At 38.1% G+C, this 23,203-nt stretch overlaps 1 protein-coding gene across 2 annotated transcripts; it reads right to left on the bottom strand.

Moving 5' to 3' along the window:
* LOC135775557 (CMP-N-acetylneuraminate-beta-galactosamide-alpha-2,3-sialyltransferase 1-like) lies at positions 1 to 21,909 on the bottom strand. Of its 2 annotated transcripts, none has more exons than XM_065285871.2 (7): positions 21,704 to 21,909; positions 20,954 to 21,256; positions 16,743 to 16,933; positions 10,353 to 10,529; positions 8,812 to 8,842; positions 1,182 to 1,301; positions 1 to 525 (listed from the first exon to the last, which is right to left on the bottom strand). In XM_065285871.2, exons 2-7 carry the CDS (start codon positions 21,233 to 21,235, stop codon positions 358 to 360), a joined length of 969 nt encoding a protein of 322 aa, XP_065141943.1. In that variant the 5' UTR covers positions 21,236 to 21,256; positions 21,704 to 21,909; the 3' UTR covers positions 1 to 357. The 2 variants fall into 2 exon arrangements, with proteins under 2 accessions (XP_065141943.1, XP_065141935.1); XM_065285863.2 differs by having other exon boundaries at positions 3 to 525; positions 20,954 to 21,282; positions 21,704 to 21,908.
* Between the last annotated feature and the right edge of the window lie 1,294 nt (positions 21,910 to 23,203).

Here is a 23,203-nt window from a genome sequence, read left to right as displayed (position 1 = left end):
ATAAAAAATGTCTAGCTTAATTTAACCCAATATCTGGGCTCGTCCCTTTCTGGGTCAAAAACAACCCACACTGTAAAGAAAATACAGCATGTTTAAACTACCAAACTAACTAAATTATGTTTTGACTTGTGATAAGTTGACATGACTAAAAATCCATTGAGAAAATAGTTAGATGTATTTTTACGTACTTGAATGTTCATGTCACTCTTATTGGTTAGAAATGATTTATTGAGAGGAAATACATTTTTTGTCAAAGTCCTCTGCTACCCCAAACTGCAATATTGGGGTTGCAATATACTTGGGATTGTACAACAATTACATTTTTCTTCCAGGAACGTCTCTGAAATGCGACTTGCTTCATGTCCATCCCTTGTACATTAAAAGTTTCTTTTCCGAGTGAAGTCGACTGATTGTTTCATATTCGTAGTGTCCAGGATGATTTGTCTTGGAATATGGAGTCAATGATTTATCAAAATAATGATGCCAGCTTCCATTTTGTGTAGCTCCAAATCCAAAAACATGAACCTGACAGAGAGAAAGAGAGTTCATCCAGAATAAATGTTTATCTGTTATTGAAAAGCACATCGTCATTTTAAGGTAAATTGTAAACAATTGGGTTTTTTCAGTGTCAAAATTGCTCTCTTAGATTATTAAAATGCGCAAAATATGTCACAATACAAAGTAGATGTCTTTCCTTTTGCATTTGAGAAAAAGTTTCAGTATGTTCTCATAAAAACAAACAACTGAGTTTATTTCGAAATTTATCTGTATACTGTCACATATAAAAATATATGTGCAGTGCACACAAAGGCCTTTGTTTTTGTATAAACAGCCTGTAAAAACCCTCACCTTATAGACGGTTTCAGCAGTAACAACATAAACAAGCGGCTTTCGTGGTCATCACGTAACTTCCGGTAATAATTTATATAACAAGCAAAATAAACAACACATAGATTACATAGGAACCCAAAACATTTGTTATTTTCAACGAGGTATTTGTTTAAGAGTTCAGTTTCAGCAACTAGTCAGACAATTAAACAAACAGAAACCGGAAGTAAAGTTCGGACCAAACGCATATCGCGTGACCGCACGTTCGCCCGATGAAACGGTCTATAGTGACCAAATACAACGTCACTAAAGCTTTTTCTTGAGAAAAGATGTTTTGTTTGAGGATGGTTTACCTCATCACAGATGTGCAAAGCGAATATCACCGTTAGGAAACCAGTAGACGGATAATTGCCATGAGACTCTGTCCAGTTCATGTGGACATATTTCATAAACCCTGGGTGAAGTATCATCAACTGAAACCCAAATAAAACAGGACAATTATGAACATTTCTTGATACTTGTTGTCTAAAAGTTATGCTTTGATCTTATAAAGATATAGACTTAATTCAGAAAACGGTTACAGGTTTTTACAATAGCTATGACAGTTTTTTCAATACATTTAACAAATTTCCTATACTAGTCTTAACACACCAACACCCTAAAACACACAATTGGCAAAACGGTTAATTTCATGTTCAAAATCACACATTGTAAACTAAACTCCAAAACTAATTTTCAAAATAAAATAATACAGTAACACAATACACTATGTCTAACAAAACACTGCAAACAGGTTTCAAAATCAAATAATTATTCATAACACTAACACATGTTCTCTTCCAACAGGAACATTAAGTCAATCATAACACAATGAAAAAAAAACTACTGCCATCAGCTGAAATAACAGAAACTGCTTTACTTTCCCACATGGAAAGAACCTATATGTGGATATATGTGCATATATGAAACCTATATGCAGCTTATATGCACATATATGCTGCATATATACAGCATATATGCGCATATATCAAACATATATGCAGCTAATATGCACATATATGCAGCACATATACAGCATATATGCACATATATAATAATATATATGCACATATATGAAACCTATATGCAGCTACTATGCACATATATGCTGCACATATACAGCATATATGCCCATATAGGCTGCACATATACAGCATATATGCCCATATATGCTGCACATATACAGCATATATGCCCATATATGATAATATATATGCTGCATATATGCAAAATTGAGGTGCATATATGTGCATATACAGGCCATAAATTATGTGAATTATTAAATAAAGTTATGATGTCTGCACATTTAAAACATTTACAAGATCTGTCTACGAAATGTATAACAAAATGGTTTAATTTAACAGCTACTGTTCAGTGATATTTACAGTTTTTTACAATTGCTATGACAGATTTTTCAATACTTTTAACAAGTTTTCAAAACTCTTAACACAGTTAGCACTACATCCACCTATGTAAGCTATACTATTAACACATTTCTTGATGGTTTAACACAAAATGCATACAATTAACAAAAATTTAAGATGCTTTAACTTCTTTTACAGACAAGCTCAAACAAGACCAAAACAGTAGATTTTAAATGTCAAATTTACAAATGCTTTCACACAGCATGTCAAAACAGATAACATCATGTGCTAAACCTCACTTATAGTCAAAGTAAACAGCTGTTTATATGATGAATTGAAACATAAATATACACCCTTTATTTTATTTCATTTGGAATGAAAAACTACTTATTGTACAAATGCAAATATATAAATCACAGCTGATTCCCACCTAGGAAACAAACTCAGGTTCTTTCAATTTCATGACTATATGGTATACAATAGAGTAAAGGAGGGCCTAGGTTGATCTTGTGTGGAAAAGGAACAATATGAGCAACACAAAAAAATAAGATATATGTCTGCACAAGTCAACGGAAGACCACCAGGACAAGGGGGAGGTTTTCCTCCTGTCCCACCTGGATGCAATTGATGGTGCATTCAGAGATGTCACAACTGAAGACTGTCAGGGTGGATAAGACATGCCAAAAGATTCCTTACAAGATGCCTTGCCAGAGAAAAATCAGGTGTAATGTGAATGAGAACATGTGGCCAAATAGAAACGCAATAGATTAGATGATGAGATTTTCCTTTTACTTTATTTTTCAGTGGCTTTTGTTTGTTTATTTTTACTGTAAATGGCAGTTATATTGAATATGCTTGTTATCTTGCAGTAATGTCCTGTTGTAAATACTGTAAAGTCTTTACTGCAACAATTCTACTTTTTTTCATAAACCGTACTCTAAGATGAATGATTCATTTTTGTCTTGAATTGCTGCAGCAAAACAAACATAATACATGCATTTACAAAACCCAAATAAACAAAAATATAACCAAGTTTTCAAAAGAAACTGCAGTGCAAAACTCAGTCTATAATCAATACAATCTACTGTCTATTGTTTAAGGACAGACTTACACATAAACTTATGCAGTTTTTGTTTTTCCATCTTATGTTTGTGTTTTTCATGACATTGTGTTATGATTGACTAAATGTTTCTGTTGGAAGAGAACATGTGTTGGTGATCTGGTATAAAAGTTGATTCTGAAACATGTTTACAGTGTTTTTGTAAACAGTGTGAGAGTTTAGTTTACAATGTGTGATTTTGAGGATAAAATTAACTGTTTTGCCAGTTGTGTGTTTTAGGTGTGTTGGTGCGTTAAGAGTTTAGAAAATTTGTTAAAAGTATTGAAAAAAGTGTCATAGCAATCGTAAAAAACTGTAACAGCAACAGTAGCGCAGATGGTAAAGCGAGTTGTCTAATGATCGGAAGGTTGGCTGTTCGAATCCCAGCAGTGGCGCGTGGGATTGCATTTTTTTTTGTAATCGGAAGGTTGGAGGTTTGATCCTTGCTCCTGCAGGTGCAGACTGTCATTGGTTGGACCTTTATTTATGTTTAATTTATTAGCAGCAGATTTTAATAATTTTACCAATATATAGGTTAACATATATGTGCATATATGTACATATATGTACATATAATATAGGAAAACGGCCAATTTTATATATGTCACATATATGTAAAACTTATATCAAAACCTATATTGAAACATATATGTTTATATATGTTTTTTCCATGTGGGTTATGTGTCATGTATGGTCTTGTACATCAGACAGTATATTGTATTGAGCATAGAATGTATTTTGCACAGTGTCTTTTGAAGCCTCTCTACATTTGTTTTGTTGGGTTAAGTAAATGCATGCATTTAGTTTCTTTTGGCTGCAGAAATTCAATACAAAAAATGAATGACCATCTCAGAGTAGCTTTATATAATGTACAGTTTATGAATAAAAGAAGACAGAAAAAGAGACAGAATTGCTGCGGTAAAGACTTTATTTGCAAAAGGACATTACTGCAAGATATACAAACAGAAAAAGCACCGGAATAAAAAAAAGTTATCTTCTAATCTGCCCGGTCTTCTGCATTTGGCCACATGTTCTCATCCACATCACACCTGATATCTTTTCTGGCAAGGCACCTTGGGAAGAACCTTTTGGCATGCCTTATCCACCCCTGGCAGTGTTCAGCTGTGATGTCTTGGCATGCAGCATCCATTGGATCCAGGAGGGTCATTTGGTCATGTGGACGATGAAAACCTTCCATCTCCAGGCTGAGAAAAACTCCTCAATGGGGTTGAGGAAAGGGGAGTAAGGGGCAAGGAAATGGGACATCATCCTTGGATGGGCATAAAACCAGGCTGTGACTGCATGGGAATGGTGGAATGCCACATTGTCCCATGTGATCACATATATTGGCAAGTGGTCTTCCACCTGTCCCCTTTCTACCTCTGTACCAGTCTTTCGTGCAGGTCTTCTTAAAACAGGAGAAGGCGGTCGGTGTTGTAGGGGCCAATCTAACATTTATGCAGTAGTGCAACGTTGTTGGAGATGGTGGCGCACATGGTGATGTTGGCTCTTCTCTGGCCTGGCACAGTGACTGTGGCCCTTTGCCAATTTTGTTTCTCCCGCGGCGACGTCTTTTTGCAAAATTGAAGCCAGCTTTGTCATTATAGATAATTTTATGTGGGACTTGATTGGCCTCCAACTCCATGACTCTCAGAAAGTAAATAGACACAGTGTATGTAAATGCTGTGCTGTATATCTACTGTATGTACTAGAGTTATGTACTACAGGTTTATAGAGTAGTTTACTGCAAAACACACTGTGTATAGTACAGTAATGACTGTATTGCATAACCTTACTTGGACATATTGGTGACGGAGTTCTTTGATGCGCTCACTGTTCCTTTCAAAAGGAACTTTGTATAGTTGTTTCATTCAGATTCTGTGTTTAGCTAGAGTTTGAGAAATGGATGTTATGCTGATTTCTGCAATGTTCCCAAAGACAAGGTTGTCCTCTACAACTCTGGACTGAATGTCCTTCAGTTTTATTTCATTGTCAGCAATTACCATGTTGACAATTACAAGTTCCCTGAGGGAGGTAGACATTGAATCCTTAAGAGAGACAAAATACAGTTACATATTAGAGACCGGAGGCATATAGTCACTCTAATAGTAAATGGTAAAATGATTTACACTTTGCTGTAAGAGAAGCAATATCCTACCTGTTGGTTTCTCTGAAAATACGGACAATGGATGCCACTATGTCCCAGCTGAGATTTGGCTGTACTCTTTCACCAGCCTCTCTGTATGATAGCCCGTGGTTTATGACATGATCAGTGATAGTAGCTCTTATTTGATTAGTTACCCTAGCTCTGGTTCTTCTTTGAGCGCCACCACGCATTCTAACTCCTCTCCCTCTACCTTGCCCCACTCCTCTCCCTTGTCCTTGCCCCACTCCTGTCCCTTGTCCTTTCCCCACTCCTCTCCCATGTCCTTGCCCCACTCCTCTCCCTTGTCCTTGCCCCACTCCTCTCCCTTGTCCTTGCCCCACTCCTCTCCCTTGTCCTTGCCCCACTCCTCTCCCTTGTCCTTGCCCCACTCCTCTCCCTTGTCCTTGCCCCACTCCTCTCCCTTGTCCTTGCCCCACTCCTCTCCCTTGTCCTTGCACCACTCCTCTCCCTTGTCCATACCCCACTCCTCTCCCTTGTCCTTGCCCCACTCCTCTCCCTTGTCCTTGCCCCACTCCTCTCCCTTGTCCTTGCCCCACTCCTCTCCCTTGTCCTTGGCCTCTCCTCTCCTTTGTCCTTGCCCCACTCCTCTCCCTTGTCCTTGCCCCACTCCTCTCCCTTGTCCTTGCCCCACTCCTCTCCCTTGTCCTCGCCCCACTCCTCTCCCTTGTCCACACCCCACTCTTCTCCCCTATCCTTGCCCCACTCATCTCCCTTGTCCTTGGCCCACTCCTTTCCCTTGTCCCTGCCCCAATCCTCTCCCTTGTCCTTGCCCCACTCCTCTCCCTTGTCCCTGCCCCACTGCTCTGCCTTTTCCTTGCTCCACTCCTCTCCCTTGTCCCTGCCCCACTCCTCTCCCTTGTTCCTGGCCCACTCCTCTCCCTTGTCCCTGCCCCACTCCTTTCCTTTGTCCTTGTACTCGTCCTTCTCTCCCTTGTCCTTGCCCCACTCCTCTCCCTTGTCCTTGCCCCACTCCTCTCCCTTGTCCTTGCCCCACTCCTCTCCCTTGTCCTTGCCCCACTCCTCTCCCTTGTCCTTGCACCACTCCTCTCCCTTGTCCATACCCCACTCCTCTCCCTTGTCCTTGCCCCACTCCTCTCCCTTTTCCTTGCCCCACTCCTCTCCCTTGTCCTTGCCCCACTCCTCTCCCTTGTCCTTGGCCTCTCCTCTCCTTTGTCCTTGCCCCACTCCTCTCCCTTGTCCTTGCCCCACTCCTCTCCCTTGTCCTTGCCCCACTCCTCTCCCTTGTCCTTGCCCCACTCCTCTCCCTTGTCCTCGCCCCACTCCTCTCCCTTGTCCACACCCCACTCTTCTCCCCTATCCTTGCCCCACTCATCTCCCTTGTCCTTGGCCCACTCCTTTCCCTTGTCCCTGCCCCAATCCTCTCCCTTGTCCTTGCCCCACTCCTCTCCCTTGTCCCTGCCCCACTGCTCTGCCTTTTCCTTGCTCCACTCCTCTCCCTTGTCCCTGCCCCACTCCTCTCCCTTGTTCCTGGCCCACTCCTCTCCCTTGTCCCTGCCCCACTCCTTTCCTTTGTCCTTGTACTCGTCCTTCTCTCCCTCGTGCAGGCATTTCTTTCTTTTTGTTGCTCAGTATTATTCCTTTTCCACACAAGATCCGCCCACAGAGTCCTCTTTTATAGCATATGGTCATGCGATTAAAAGAACCTAAACACCTTCCTAGATGGGAATCAGCTGTGATTGACATATTTGCATAACTTAAATCAGCTGTTTCTCAGTAACAATAGAACAAAATACATGGGATACATTTGTATATCAATCCACAATAAAACAGCTGTTTACCTTGACTTTAGCATGTAAGGTTAGGTTTAGAACATGGTGCTAACTGTTCTGACATACATTGTTAAAGCATTGGTAAATTTGGCAGTAAAAATCTATTGTTTTGGTCTTGTTTGAGCTTGTGTGTAAAATAAGCATTTTAAATGTTTGTTAATTGTATGCATTTTGTGTTAAAGCAACAAGAAATGTGTTAATAGTATAGCTTACACAAGCGGATGTAGTGCTAACTGTGTTAAGAGTTTTGGAAACTTGTTAAAACTAGTGAAAAATCTGACATAGCAATAGTAAAAAAATGTAATATACAATATACAGTTTTTCTCGATTGCTAAGACACATTTCTTGAATGCTTCTCTCCTTTTCTCTAAACTGTGAACACAAAACCCAATTTTCAAGCTACATTCACAAAACCTCAGACTCTTCTTGCAAAACCAAACTTTCACCTCAAAACAGTTCAATCTGTGCTCAAAACTGAACTATGTTGTCAAATCGTGCCCCGGGTCGATCAAAATTAAAAACACTACGGAACAGTCACTAAACACTACGTAGAAAAATAGAAAACGCAATGCTCAGGACATGAAAGGGATAGTTCACCCAAAAATGAAAATTCTGTCATCATTTGCTCACCCTCATTTTGTTACAAACCCACATACATTTCTTTGTTCTGATGAACACAAAGGAAAATATTTTGAGAAATGTTTATAACCAAACCATACGTGGACTTCATTCACTTCCATAGTAGGAAAAAAGTATACTATGTAAGTAAATGGGGTCCATGAATGGTTTGCTTACAAACATTTCTCAAAATATCTTCCTTTTTGTTCATCAGAACAAAGACATTTATACAGGTTTGTAACAACATGAAAGTGAGTAAATGATGACAGAAAATTTTCATTTTTGGGTGAACTATCCCTTGAAGCTTGAGAAATAAATGTTTATTTTTTTACTGTAGGCAAAATGCATGTTGCAAAACAAAAACAAACTGTGCATTTTGCACTTGTACAAAAAGACTAAACAGAAATCTTATGCAGAACATGGTCAATCACAGTAGCTCTGATTTCATCAGATATTACTGTTCTTTGTTTTCGCTGACCACCTCGACGTCCTCTAACACAAACTCTTCCTCTCAGATTTCTATCCATTGTAGAGCCTCACAAACCTGTGCTTTCTTAATTGGTTTACTGTATATGTTCCCTCATATCATTAGCCACAAGTGTGATCAATGTTGAGTTGTTGTGTTCAAGTAGTGACACTTGTGCTTTAATTGTGTTTGACTTTTGTCACCTGTGTTCAACATTTTGCAGCACGGGTGCATCACAATGAAAATGTGTTGGCAAGTTGTGTCTAAACAGGTGAAAAGTGCTTATGGTTTTGCCAAAAGAGTGACTGATTCAATCAGTGGGTTCAGGCAACTGAGCCTTGGTTCAGCCAATAGGGTTTAGTGTTTTAGCAATTGAGAAAAACTGTAATAAAATGTTTGTTAGGTAAGTGATTTGTTTTAAGAATGTCTGCACTGTTTACCTTGTCCTTATTGATTTTTTCTGCAATGTTTCTGAAAAAGAAATGGATAAGATCAAATAAACATAACCCCTGTGTCAAAGAGCTGAACCATAACTTGTTGGGATGACATTGGGTCCTCATCACGGCACGCCCCTTATAGCATTGTTTCTGCCTTTTGTGAACAAAGGATGCTTTACATAAATGTTACTGCAATGTTACTAGGTTTCCTTTATGGAAGCAATACCAACATTTCCGGGATGTGTTTGTGTTCACACAGAATTTTACAAAAAAATTTGGGGAAATTCTGGTATCAAAGTGCTGGGTGAATGGGGTACAAATATGAACTCTTTACGTAGGTACATAGGTGTAGTTTTTGAAAGGGTACCGCCCCAGTGACAGCTTTTGTACCTTTTTTTCAGAGAGTATGCTTTCTTTTTAAAGCTAATCTAATATTTTCTAAGATTTAGAGATATAAAAGTGTTATAAGCTTTATAAAGTGGTCTTGCAGTTATTTGAGCATTCTCTTTAAACAAAACAAAAATGTTAAATAGAATACAAATACTTCTATAAAATCAAATCCTATTGAAGGGCAAGTATTATCCGATTCACGATTTTAAAGTGTTTATTAGTACATGTTAACAATATGCAAAGGGTACAAATCCCAAGGGTTTTTTAACATACATTTCTTTTCTTGGACTACAACAAACACATGGATTGTTTTTTAACAATGAAATAGGTGCACTTTAATCATATGGCCTGCACTGTACATGTCATAACCCTACTTGGACCCAACCGATGGGTATGTTGTTATTATTAATGCCCTACCCTTCCTATCTTTCAAGCCAATCCCCTTATAAAAATGCTAGGGTTTTAACCCAGTATTGGGTCAAAAAAGGACAAACACAGCCTGTCCAACCCAGTCTCACCCCATGGCGTCAATATTTGACGACACTTGACCATGCGTCAATATGTTGACGCGGAGGATATACCTTTCGCGTCATTTTTTGACGAACTGGGGACTTCAATACTATTACGTCCGTTGCATTCTCTTTCCTGTTTTCTTACCATTTTCGCGTCGGTTTAGGGTTAGATTTACATAATGACATCCCTACCCAAACCTAACTCTAACCCCAACGCCAGGTGACAACTGTTTAATTTCGCGTACCTAACTCTAACCCCAACGCCAGGTGACAACTGTTTAATTTCGCGTACACTGTTTAATTTTGCGTAATCTAACCCTAAACCTACGCGAAAATGGTAAGAAAATAGGAAAGACAATGCAACGGACGTAATAGTATTGAAGTCCCCAGTTCGTCAAAAAATGACGCGAAAGGTATACCCTCCGCGTCAACATATTGACGCATGGTCAAGTGTCGTCAAATATTGACGCCATGGGGTGAGACTGTGTAGCGTCGGGGTATTACTTTAACATACGCCTTTTTGACCCAACGCTGGGTTGAACATAACCCAGAGGTTGCACATTCCAAAGTAAAACCTTTTAAAAATATCCTACGGTTAGAGTATGCCATATTGTGTGTAATAATAAAATAAGTAATTCTTACTTCTTGTTTTCCATTGTATAGACACGGATAAGCCACTCAATGTCCGCAACCTTAAAAGGAAAATACACCAGATGGGTGGAGTTTTCCAAATTCCAGTAGCTCTCAGGGTAGAAAATCCGGTGAGTGGTTTTTGATCCCACATCCTCTTCGAAACCTTTTGTTTTACCTCTATTGATCCTGTGGGACAAACACAGCGACAGGTTGTTGAATAACACAATGGTTCAAATATTTTCTTTTACTGTTTTTTCAATAATCTACTGTATGTCATTAAACTGACCCTTGCAAGCAAGCAATTTTGCGTTTAAAAGACATCTAATAGCCACCCTTACAAAAAATATAGCTTTTTCAGTTTTAAGATGTTTAAAGACCACTTGGATGAGTCGTTTCGACACTCTTCATTTTGGTCGGCTGGCCACTCCTGGGAGGGTTCACCACTGTATGTTTTAGCCATTCGTGGAAAACAGCTCTGACTGTGGTTCGATGAAGTCCCAAAGCTTTATAAATGGCTTTATAACCTTTTTCCGACTGATAGATCTCAATTACGTTCTCATTTGTTCCTGAATTTCTTTGGATCTCAACATAATGTGTAGCTTTTTCAAGCACTTGCGCATATGGGTTTGTATTTTGTTTTCCCTTTATAATAAAAACCTTTATTTAAAATCTGCATGTTTACTTGTGTTATCAATGATTAATATTTACATTGTTTGATGATCTGAAATATTAAACTGTGACAAACATACAGAAAAAATTAAGAATCAGGAAGGGGGCAACACTTTTGACACCACTGTATATTTACTAACAAGTGTAACACAAAAATTTATATTTTTCTGTTTTGTTACTTTTGACCCACTTGTGTGTTACTTTCGTCCCAGCTGGATGGGGTCCAAAGTAAGAATGGTATTGATAGACCAAACTTAAGAGTTATTAACCAGAGCAAAAATATAAAATATATCTCTGTCTTAAACATTCTTTTAAATTAAGTTTTTCTGAAAAATGATACTTTTGCTCCTGCCATAAGGTTTTTCCCGCTAAAATAACCTTCGGTACTGTCATACAAGACCCTCTGCTTCGTGTCTTGTATCATACTGAAGTAGGGTGACCATTTGTGCCATGTGCCAAACTTTTTTGGAAACGTTATTTTAAGGTAAAAAACTCTTTAGTGTTGCTTTAAACTTTACCTGTCCAAATGATTTGCAGCCGTGTGTTATTAGTTTGAGCCATAGCTGTCATTTACACTGGGGACGCTGGGGACATGTCCCCACCACTTTTTGAAATGGCTGATTTTGTCCCCACCACTTTTTAAAAGCATTTGGTTAAAATGTTCTGAAAAATCAAACAATACCTGTGCGACTTACACTGCAAAAATTACTTTCTTACTTTCTTACTTATTTTTGTCTTGTTTTCAGTAGAAATATCTAAAAATTCTTAAATCAAGATGCTTTTTCATGATAAGCAAAATGACGTAAGAAAATAAGTCTAGTTTTTAGACAAAAAAAGTTAATTTGTGATTAAAACAAGCAAAAAAATTTAAAAATAAGATTTCTTTTTTCTTAAACACTTAATTTAAGCAACATTTTATCACCCCATTTGGCAGATAATTTTGCTTGTTTTAAGCAAAAATTCACTTAAATTGTATAGTTTTTGTCTAAAAACTAGACTTATTATCTTACATCATTTTGCTCAGCAAGAAAATACATCTTGATTTAAGAATTTTTAGATATTTCTACTGAAAACAACACAAAAATACTAAGTAAGAAAGTCAGATCTTCAAGAAAAAAATCGTAGTATTTTTGTCTTGTTTTCAGTAGAAATATCTAAAAATTCCTAAATTATGATGCTTTATCTTGATGAGCAAAAATCTAGTTTTTAAACCAAAAATATCAAATTTGTGAAAAAAAGTGATTTTGTGCATAAAACGAGCAAAACAATCTGCCAATGGGGTGAACAGTTTTTTCTTGAATTTATTGTTTAACAAAAATGTTCAAGATTTTTTTGCTTACCCCATTGGCAGTTTTATCCACAAAATCACTTAAATTTGATATTTTGGGTCTAAAAACTAGATATATATTCTTAGGTCATTTCTTGAAAATCATTTTTTGCAGTGTACGATTGGTTTTGTGGTCCAGGGTCACATATGTTGCGTTGTGTGCTTATGGTGCATTTTCTTTTACATATGTAAATAATTTCATTGTAATCATTGACTTAACATGCTGCTGTTATCTACAGTATGGTGCTTTGGCACTGTTCAGTTCAGCTGGTGTTGCAGGGACTGTTACATGTGCAGTCGACATTGTTGAGGGTTTTATGCTGAGTTGTGGTGTTGACCAGCCTACGCTATGCCCATTTTTGATGCGCCGTTATTCAATATTTTTCCCATCCTGCTGTAATGTTTTTTCATCCGATCTTTTGTCCCCACCACTTTTCCACACAAACTGACGCCCCTGGTTTGAGCGGTAGTTATCTGAAAAGAATGAACCTTGGAATGTCGCGACTGGCCAATCAGAATCTAGCATTTTAGAGAGACGAGTAATGACTGATAAATGACAACGGGTTGTTGAGTTATTTGAAAATAATGCACACCCAAGGTGGTAATGCCGTTACACCATGGGTGTGTATTATTTTAGAATAATTCAAAGGGCCGGAGTCAATTATTATACCGTTTATACCACGGTTAACAGAAATTGCTCTGTTATAAAATTTATAAAGCTTTAACAATGGACTTGGGCAGTGCCAGCCCAAACCTCTTAGGGGCCCTAAGCAGAATTTGTTTGGGGGTCCCCCCACCATTTTTTTTATTAACAAATAAAGAAATTACAAACATTTACAAAAAGAATAAATTTGCACATTAAGTAAGGTCTAAAATTAGCATTAGGTTCAGAAATCAAATAAAATTAATCATAACACTGTCTTTATTATATAAATTAAATATAATTTTTATTTTTTAGAGCTACAGAAGAGATTTTCTCTTTGTCTTGGATTGTTTGATTAACATTAATGACACAGGCTTACAGGGGTCATAGCGTAAAAATCTGACTTTTTTCATGTTTAGGTGCTATAATCAACCCGTTAACTTTGTTTGGGTAAGCCATTTTCTGCAGTGACCGGCACCTGCGCAAATTGTCAATTCACGCGAGGTGTCTATATTGCGCATAACTCAAAAGCTAGCACTACAGACACACAGCAGTTGTCTGCAAATCAGAATTTTCTTGTCTTGAATTATTCATTTATTCATTCGTATTCATTTACATTACTTGTATAAGTTTTTTAAATGTACAATAAAAAAACACGATTGGGGGCCTCCTGATGGCCGCGAGGCCCTAAGCAGCCGCTTAGTTTGCTTATGCCTCGGGCCGGTCCTGGTAATGATTTGTTAAAATTGTAAAAAAAACATTCACATTTAGGTATGCATTGTAGAAATTGCTTAATTATGAAAATAATGTGTTACAACATGTGTTTAGTTTTTTATTGATTATATTTTAGAGTTTACTTATGTGCGGTTATCCAGGAGTAAGATGTTTGCATATGAAAGACACATCCTGTTATTACAGGTGGTGTATGTAGGTTTCTCCAGGTGACAGTAATCATAATCTCAACCTGTTTCTCAAGATCAATATGATAATAGCTCATTCTCTTATCTGAACAAATGCTCAACATCATTGCCACACAAAAAAGAACATTGAATGTATGTACAATGATCCAGCAAACAAGCTTCTACAAACATTGACACAATCCTATTGACTTTGACTTTTTTACAGTTAGTAATGTAATATTAACATCCTTATAAATTTCCCATGAACTCTTATTCTATTCTGTCTGTTAAGGGTTCACCAAAAAGGGTTGTGCTATTGTTACAAGCTGAGGAACCCTTATATGTTACTATTTAGAAACTTTATTCTTAAGAGTATAATTTACCCTAAAGTTAAATTTACTTAAAGGTGCTAAAGGATGCATTGTAATAATCGGTTAAATTGTTCTCTGATATCTACATAGAAGGTATGTGGCTTTATAAAATCCAAAAATTATCCAGAGACTGTTTTATCCATTTACGACCCTAGAATTTGTTCCCAGAATAAAATGGTCTATTACCACCTTATTGAATAAAAATTAGGGGTGTGCATTGGCACTGCCCTCACATTCGATTCAATTACGATTCACCAGGTAACGATTCAATTCGATTCTACGATGCATTGCGATGCATCAGAATTAAATCAGGTAAGATTGTGTTTTTTTCAGCATGGACCTGCAAAATGTAACTGTAACATCAATAACTTTAGCCTAAACGCTAGCATATAGCATTAACTAGCATATAGCGCTACTCAGCAGTCACAACATAGTACTTAATTTATGTGTAATTTAATGTTGGGGTCAGGCCCGGATTAACACAGTGTAGTGCCCCAGGGTGACCACATTTGAAGTGCCCCCCCACCAAAAAAAAAAAAGCAAGAGCAAGATGTGTTGACTTTACCTGGGCTGCGTAGACCCATCGGTAGATTCAACTGAGCGCATAGTAAAATGAAATGATTTACGCGTCATGCAATTGAGCGGTTAAAACCCGATCGCGCATTCTGTATTTTTGTCACAAGTGCCCGCACATGCGCGAGTACTTATAAAAACTATTTTTGCTCGCAGTCTGGAGCCCTTGGCCCCATTGCCAGGTGCCCCAGGGCACTCGCCCAATCCCGTCTATGGATAATCCGGCCCTGGTTGGGGTGTATATCAGAGTCGGTATTATGTTGAGATTGGCCTGTTTTTCAGCGGTTTTTTGCATACACGGTTTTTGAAGCTCACAATATGTCCTTACATGTAGAGAACTCTTATTATTCATCTATGCCTACATAAATACAGTTTTTTAATTCTACAGCACCTTTATTTTATTTTAGTAAGTTCAGCAGATACATTTAAGTTTCATGCTTGATGTACTCAAAGCTATTCCATTTCAAAGCTAACTTACTAACTTGAACATGTACACCGCAAAAAAATAATTTCAAGAAAAAAATTCTTTGTATATTTGTCTTGTTTTCAGCAAAAATATCTAATTTTTTTTATTTTTGATGAGCAAAACAACCCAAGAATATAAGTCTACTTTTTAGACCAAAGCAAATTTTTCTTGCATTTATCTTGACTTTATAGTTTGGAAAAATTTTCAAGATTTTTTTGTGTAATGGTTTTGTTGTGTGTTCTGTTTGTTTTGTTGTAAGGTCTTTTATTTTGATATCCTGTTCTGTTTTCAGTCTTTTATTTTGAAATCTGGTCATGTCATGCTTCACTTTCCACTTCTGTTTATCCGTATAAAGCCACTTCTAACACAATATACCACTGCGAAGTATTGCCAGCATAACAACTGCACCGAGCGTTCCATACTTCTGTCTTGTTCCTGTCTGTTGTTTTGTATTCTGGCCCTGCGTTCCAGTTCGTTTTTTTATGAACTTCCCTCGCTAACTTCCCTCAGTCTCGTTCACTCGTATGTACTTCACTGCTTACGTTGTACAAGTGCCCACTACTGCTAGAACACTTGAAGTGGGTTCAAATGGATCGCCCTAAGCCCTTGATCACATGGAAAGTGGAGACCGCCCCCTCCATGTGCAAAGCGCGAGTTACTGAAGTGACGTCACAATCGTGTTGCATTGTGGGATATGAAGCTGCATGAAGTGTACATATGAAGTAAACTCGCTCCCTCGGTCAAAATCGAGGGAGCGAGGGTCTGTCCATACAAACTTCCCTCGTCCACTTGACGAAGTGGAACGCACTTCAAAATGGCGACAGGGATTCCCCCGAGGGGAAGTGCTTAGGGAAGTTCGCGAGTGTGTGTCTAAAACTGGAGTGGAACGCACCCCTGTTCTTGTTTTGGATATTCTGGATTTTGACCTGCACCTGTTATTTGGATTACTCTTTTGGATTGCCCTGTGGATATGTTTGCCTGCCCTTTTGGGATTATTTAATAAAACCTCTTTTGCATTTGGATTCGTCTCTCTATCAATTGTGTAGCAGCTTCACAATACATTTTGCTTACCCCATTGGTAGATTTTTTGCTTGTTTTATGCACAAAATCACTTAAACTGTTGTTTTGCTCATCAAGAAAAAGCATCTTATTTTAAGAATTTTTAGATCTTTTTACTGAAAACAAGACAAAAATACTTAGAATTTTCAACTAAACATTTCAATATAATTTCTCAGAGAATGCATTTATTACCAATATATTGAACTATCTGTTACTATTTTCCTAAACCCCTGATGATGGAGTCCAGACATCAGAAAAATATCAGTTATTTTCATGTTTTCTATTTTAAATATACTGTAAAGGATGCAAAAACGTTTGTGTAGTTTGTATTATGATTTTCCCTTGTTCACAACAACACATAACAATACAAAATTGAAACTATTATTTGCTACCTCATGACAAAGCTTTTGGAATCTATGAGAGGTCCATAACGCGATCCCAGAAGGTTTCCTGAGTTCCCGACGACAGCACAGGTTCTGCAGCGGTGTGGATGAATATCTGAGTTGTGTTCTTTATCTGGCAAGAGCTGAAACAGGTTCCCCACCAAGGTTGTGTAGTTGGCACCATGGGTTCCAAATAGTCTCTGTGTAAAATTTGTGTAAAAAAGTAAGTAACTTCAACCATGGACAAGTTAACAGTAACAGTTAAATGCTACCACAATCTTTCAAGTGAATGTTATGTTTGTAATGTAATCAGCCTTTTTGAACAAATCTTTTAATACGAATTTATATGAATCTTGAATCTATAGAGGGTATGCATTGACGTCGCTTTTCCATGTGACCACGCCAGAACTTGCCCTGTTGAGTGGCAAAACATTCAACAAAATGGCTGGTTTTCATAGCGACTGCTGCAACAACGCCAATAAAACTGACTATTATCAGCTTAAATTGAATGTAGTCGGCCCTAACAACTTGCCAAACAACCAGTTGTCTGTGAACACTGGCATGTGGCCAGACATTGCTTTCCTTACTTAAATGTTTGTCTTGCCTAACACTATTAAACCATCCCACCTTTGTAAAACAAGGCTCATCGTAGATGTTTTTTAATGAAGGCTCACTGACAAAACTGTTCAATTACACAGAATAAGACTATTCATTGGTGTATTTTTATAGGATTTTTTATCCCAAAATTTTACAGACCTGATATATGGCTACTGTTCAGTGGCGGCCGGTGACTTCTTTTTTCGAGGGCGCTCAATGCAAAGTTCGTCACAACATGTATGTAGCCCATCATGTGTGTGGCTTTTTTCAAAATATGTGTTCTGCGCGTCGAGAGATCCTGTGTGCATCACGTGTCTTGTCAAAATAAGTGCCTGCTGCAGACGCGTCTAAAGTATTTATGATAAAAGAGACGCTCACGTTTGCCAGATTCTCGCATAATCTCATGCGTAATCAGTGCCTGCTGCAGACGCGTCTAAAGTATTTATGATAAAAGAGACGCTCACGTTTGCCAGATTCTCGCATAATCTCATGCGTAATCAGAGTTTACTGTTAAGGGAGTGTCTTGCGTGTATAGACCTTTCTCACAACTTCCGTATTTATGACCGGAAATACGCAATCATCGCGGAAATCTACTTCCTCCGCAGTCAAGGCAACGTAAAAAGCCATATCTGTTCCATTCATTCCCTGTTGATGGTTAAAGGCCAAGTTCGGTATTTTAGACTTAAAGCCCTGTTTTCAGATTGTTTATGGTGAAATAGAATGGTTTTGACTGAAATTTCGACATTTGCGGTTGCCCTGAGAATTTTTGCGTGTTTGTGTTTCATCTCACACCTCTACAATGGGTTTAATGGTGCACTGGAACAATCCTTCCTAAAATGCATTAAACTTTCGTTTACAAAGACGTGAAACTCACCGAGTGGTCAGGGGTGTTCACTGATATGCTCACACAAAAATCGCTGCAAAAGATGCTTTCCAACAGCTGTTTTAGCATTCGTTGTTAACTTGTGGACCTATTTTTCCAAACGCCTCACACCCGTACATTCTTCCGCTTAGAGCTTGAATAATAAACACTCCAGCCCAGGTGGTGGCGCTAATCCGCCATTGCCAATTGCAAGAATAGAAACAAAGTTCCCGGCGCGGAGTAATACCGTACCTCACAGGACATCTAATACATCTAATACTAATACTAGTCCATGGAGTTGGCAAAAACTACGATAAAACCTGTTGGAATGCGTCTTTTACAGCGATTTTTGTGTGAGCATATCAGTGAACACCCCTGACTACTCGGTTAGTTTCACGTCTTTGTAAACGAAAGTTTAATGCATTTTAGGAAGGATTGTTCCAGTGCACCATTAAACCCATTGTAGAGGTGTGAGGTGAAACACAATCACGCAAAAATTCTCAGGGCAGCCGCAAATGTCGAAATTTCAGTCAAAACCGTTCTATTTCATCATAAACAATCTGAAAACAGGGCTTGAAGTCTAAAATACCGAACTTGTCCTTTAAGTTAGACACAAATGGATTCAGGCTATCCGGCGAGATGAAGGACCTAACTTCACCATAAAAAGGAGAGCACTTATGTATGCAGCAGACACTTCACTAAAGGCGACTACATTTTAGGGCTCACTGGTTGCTGCTTGCAACCACATGTTGTCCCTAGCCGTTTTCCTTAGAAACTAGTTCACCCAGACACCAGACAAAAATAACTGATAATGATATCATCCGGCTAACGGTATTGTTGCTACACACAAGACGTTCACTTGGACAACCATAGGCAGTAATTGAAGGTAATTGGTACCATAATGCTTCATTCAAAGCAGACTATAATGTTTTAGTAAGGTAGTCTATATCATCTACTATACATACATTATGTGTAAGTGGACACGCTTATAATGTGCCGTTTTAGTTAACAGTTCAGTAACAGTTAGACTCGCTTTCTACTTACCTTGAAATTTATGGACAAATTCTTAATGGAAAAAGGTTTCCTCCATCAGTCGTCACACATCAGCAAATGTAATATTTGTCAAATCCGTCAACGAAGTTGTGTAGACTCTTTGATCCATTTTAAACTTGCCCGGGTTTATGTTTTTCTGGTGTGTTGATGCTTGACAGGAACTCCGCTTTCACGGCGATTACGTATTTCCGGTTATTGTGAGAAAGGTCTTGACAAAGGTTTTGACGCGTGTGCAGCAGGCACTTATTTTGACAAAACACGTGATGCACATGGTTTACATGATGCAACAAACAAATATTTTGAAAACGCAAGCAACACACACGACACTCCGGACACTTATTTTGAATTAGCACCCCTCGGAGAGGAGCAGTCACGACCCGCCACTGAATTTAAATCCAACAAACCTACTTTTGGATTTTTTTCATGCAATAAAAAAAAAATGTTTAATTGATATTGGATATTGTTTTGTTTCACGTGATAATCTGCGTGCGCGTGTTTGTCCTCGGGGTTCCCCCCACATATCAGGAGTTTTGATCTATATAATCGTATAATATGTTTAATATTTATGATTCGCGATCTGGGCGGCTCCGGCGTTCTTCCGATCAGGTTCGGACACTCTTAACACACCTCACACCAAGGGAAAATCTGATTAGGTAATCTGTAGATCCATCAAGATAATCTGGACATAGCTACGATTGTCGGAAGGGGAAATCAGCCCAAAATCAGCCCGATTATCTTTTGGATTATCTTCAAGTTCCATCACTGTAAATTCTGCTGGGTTGGTTTTAACCCAATGCTGGGTAAATATTGGACAGAACACATGTTGGGTTATAAACAAACCTGGGTTGTAGTTAACCCAACCATAGACCCTTTTACTGTTTGTACACAACTTCGATGATGGCAATGTATGCGTGCGCATTTTGGCAATGGAAGTATGGCAAGAATCAGCAGTGAAGCAACACAGGCAGAGAAAGTTATTTTAAAAAGTTGACTTTATCAACTTTTTCAACACAGCTACCAGATCCGTGAACTATAGTGGAGTGGATAGAAGACGTTAGCATATGGCCAAAAATAAAGTGGCCAGATACATATATACGTATATTATTATATTATATTAGTGCAACCAAATGCAACAACCAGACATTTTGATGCTGGGAAACTGTTTTGATAAACTTTCTGAGTTGTGAACACGAACAACACCATTTCCGTTGCCAAATGCGCGCACAGGCTATTTGATCATGTGGGCTGTAAAAGGGTCTATAAGTTAAAACAACCCAAGATTATTTATTAACCCAACATGCGTTCTGTTCAATTTACCCAGCATTGGGTCAAAAATAACCCAACAGAATTTAGAGTGATGGAAAGCTTGTTACCAACAACCAACCACATTAGGATACTTTAACACTTGGTTCTGTTAAAGGTTGTTAGCAATGATGCCATAAAGGAAACGTTTTTAAATATTGAACCTTATTTGTGATTGGTTTGTTGTTAAAGATTTCTACGGAACCACACAGGCTTACCTTTTACTAACCTATATTATTGAGTGTAAGAACATCGCTTATACTGTATATTCAACTTTTTCTTTACCTTTAATAAATGAAAACATTCCCCAAAACCAACAAATATAGCCCAGCATGAGATATATCAACTTGATAAAACTGCGTTTTTCTGGATTCAGGCTCTATGGAAAGTTTGAGCAAATTCTTACCATCCACCATTTCGAGACATTTGCGTTTAACGCGCTGTTTCTGCTGTTGAGGAAAAGTTGGACTGTGGGTGCGTAACGCTTGCAGAACCAGTCCTCGGGTTCGCGGTCCGGAGCGCACGTGTGATTAATGCATGCAGCCGGTTTGGACACAGGATTGCGAGTCAAAGGCATACGCGTGGTTTCAAAGTACAAAATCATGATGATCGTGCAGCTCCAACCGCAGCTCAGGAGAAGAATCACATTGTGATAATGAGATTTCAGATTGGGAAAGACCTTTGCCATCTTTCGTTCTCAGAGTTACGCCTGCGAAAACATACAGTGTAAGAGACCTGCAAAGAGAAAAAGTTAAATAGTCTAAAATAAAAGAAATATATTTTAATGAAACCATAGCTAAAGTAGATATATTAACATATGGTCAACCCAACAGTTGCTTTGAATTAACTTAAAGTGAACATATTAAAACCAAACTGTATGTGTTGAAACAACCCAATACAACAATTCAGCAATTACCTAAACTATTAATATAACCGAGTTCTAGCAAAATACAATGAATAAATGAATCCTGTTTGTGAATTCAGCCTCAAATAAAGAGTACTAATAGCGCGTAATACCATTGGAATGTTGGTTTTGAGTTTAAAGTAGCATACAGTATATTTCATTTCTTTGCGAGGTCCTATCCGCTCAGTGCCTCCATTAAAAAAAACGATCCAGTGATCAAACACTTGCGAGTCAATATTAAAGATCGCTTACCTGCTTTTCTTATGCTTTATATATTCCTTAATTTATAAATGCCATAAAAAAGTTTTATATGACGCGACGTTGAGCCGCGTTGATTTCGGGTTCAACAGTTTGGAGGTTGCGCTCTGGCTAGCCGGTTCACCTGATCTGATCTATGGCATGTTCCCAATGTTGAGTTTTACACACAAATGCGTCACAGTGTAACAGTCAACTGTACAGTGCTGTCTGTGTGTCATCACATTTGCATGGCAGGTGTAAAATAAAGTTTGTTTAACTAGTCGGGAGGAGCATGGTAATTAAGTAAGTAAGGTTTATTTATGTAGCACCCATCACAGATACGGAATCACAAGGTGCTTTACAAAGTACAAGAATAAAAATACACATAGATTTAAAGCAACACTATGTAGTTTTTTACCTTTAAATAATGTCTTTTTTATTTCAGTGATAGAACAACTTTTAACTGGACAAATTGTACTGTTGCTGCAACCTGAGCAGCCTCCTGGCTGCTACAAGCACACTCTGAAAGTGGCGGTGAAGGGTAGAGCACACAGCCCCTCCCCTCCCCCTGCCTGCAGAAGATTGTCTGATACCAGCCACTGTTGCGCTTTTCAACCACATGGGGGAGCTGTAAGTCATTTTTACATGGAAACTTCATAGTGTTGCTTTAAAAGAAACAGAAAATTAAAAACAAAAAATGTATAATATATAACATAAAATGCATGATTAACTAAAAGCTTGTCTAAAAAGAAATGTCTTCAGTTGCTTTTTAAAAGACTCAATGGTTAATGTAACGATAAGGGCAGAGCATTCCAAAGCTTTGGTGCAACCATCTGAAAGGACAGGTCTCCCCGGGTTTTAAGACGTGTTCTGGGGACCCTAAGGAGATTGTGATTCAAAGAGCGTAAAGTGCGAGATGAAGTGTACAGAGTCAAAAAATCTGCAATATATTGAGGGGTCTGTCCATGTAGTGCTCTAAAAGTAAAAAGTACAATTTTAAAATCAATTCCAAATTTTAGTGGAAGCCAATGTATATAGTAATGTAGGCCCCACTTTGGTCCTATCTAGGCAGCACGGGTTTCATGTGGGCATGGGCTTCACATGGGCAATATATGTGGGTCCAATATAAGTTTGCCCATGTGGGGTAATAATGTGGGGCCCTCGTGGCACCTATGTGGGCAAAATAATGTTATGCTTATTTGAAATCTTGAAATAATAACTTTTGGTTGATTGTCACTTTTATACAAAGAGCAAATACAGCCACAGGTCTGACCTTGTTGTGTTTCAAATCTGAAGATCTTTAAAACTCTGAATTTTATGAAAAGTTTTTTAAAACTATGTCATTAGGTATTTTTTAGAGAAATCTCAGAAATGTTAACATTTATTTACTCACATATTTGCATTGCATTCATTGAATGTATTGTTTAATTATTTAGTGTGTCAGACTGACCCATTTAGTAAGAATGTTATCGGAATCAAACATTCCCCTCTTCAGACAAATGATGGCCTTATAAT

The sequence above is a fragment of the Paramisgurnus dabryanus genome, chromosome 19, assembly GCF_030506205.2.
Source record: "Paramisgurnus dabryanus chromosome 19, PD_genome_1.1, whole genome shotgun sequence".
Classification (NCBI taxonomy): Eukaryota; Metazoa; Chordata; class Actinopteri; order Cypriniformes; family Cobitidae; genus Paramisgurnus; species Paramisgurnus dabryanus.
This window is presented reverse-complemented; position numbering and strand designations above follow the sequence as displayed.

What these genes read in the sequence shown, in the direction of transcription:
- LOC135775557 (XM_065285871.2), bottom strand. Translation starts at nt 21,235, where the DNA reads ATGGCAAAGGTCTTTCCCAATCTGAAATCTCATTATCACAATGTGATT. An exon ending in ATGTCTCGAAATGGTGGATG is followed by an intron (nt 16,934 to 20,953) that starts GTAAGAATTTGC and finishes AATTTTACACAG; the next exon opens with AGACTATTTGGAACCCATGG. An exon ending in TCCAAAAGCTTTGTCATGAG is followed by an intron (nt 10,530 to 16,742) that starts GTAGCAAATAAT and finishes TTTGTCCCACAG; the next exon opens with GATCAATAGAGGTAAAACAA.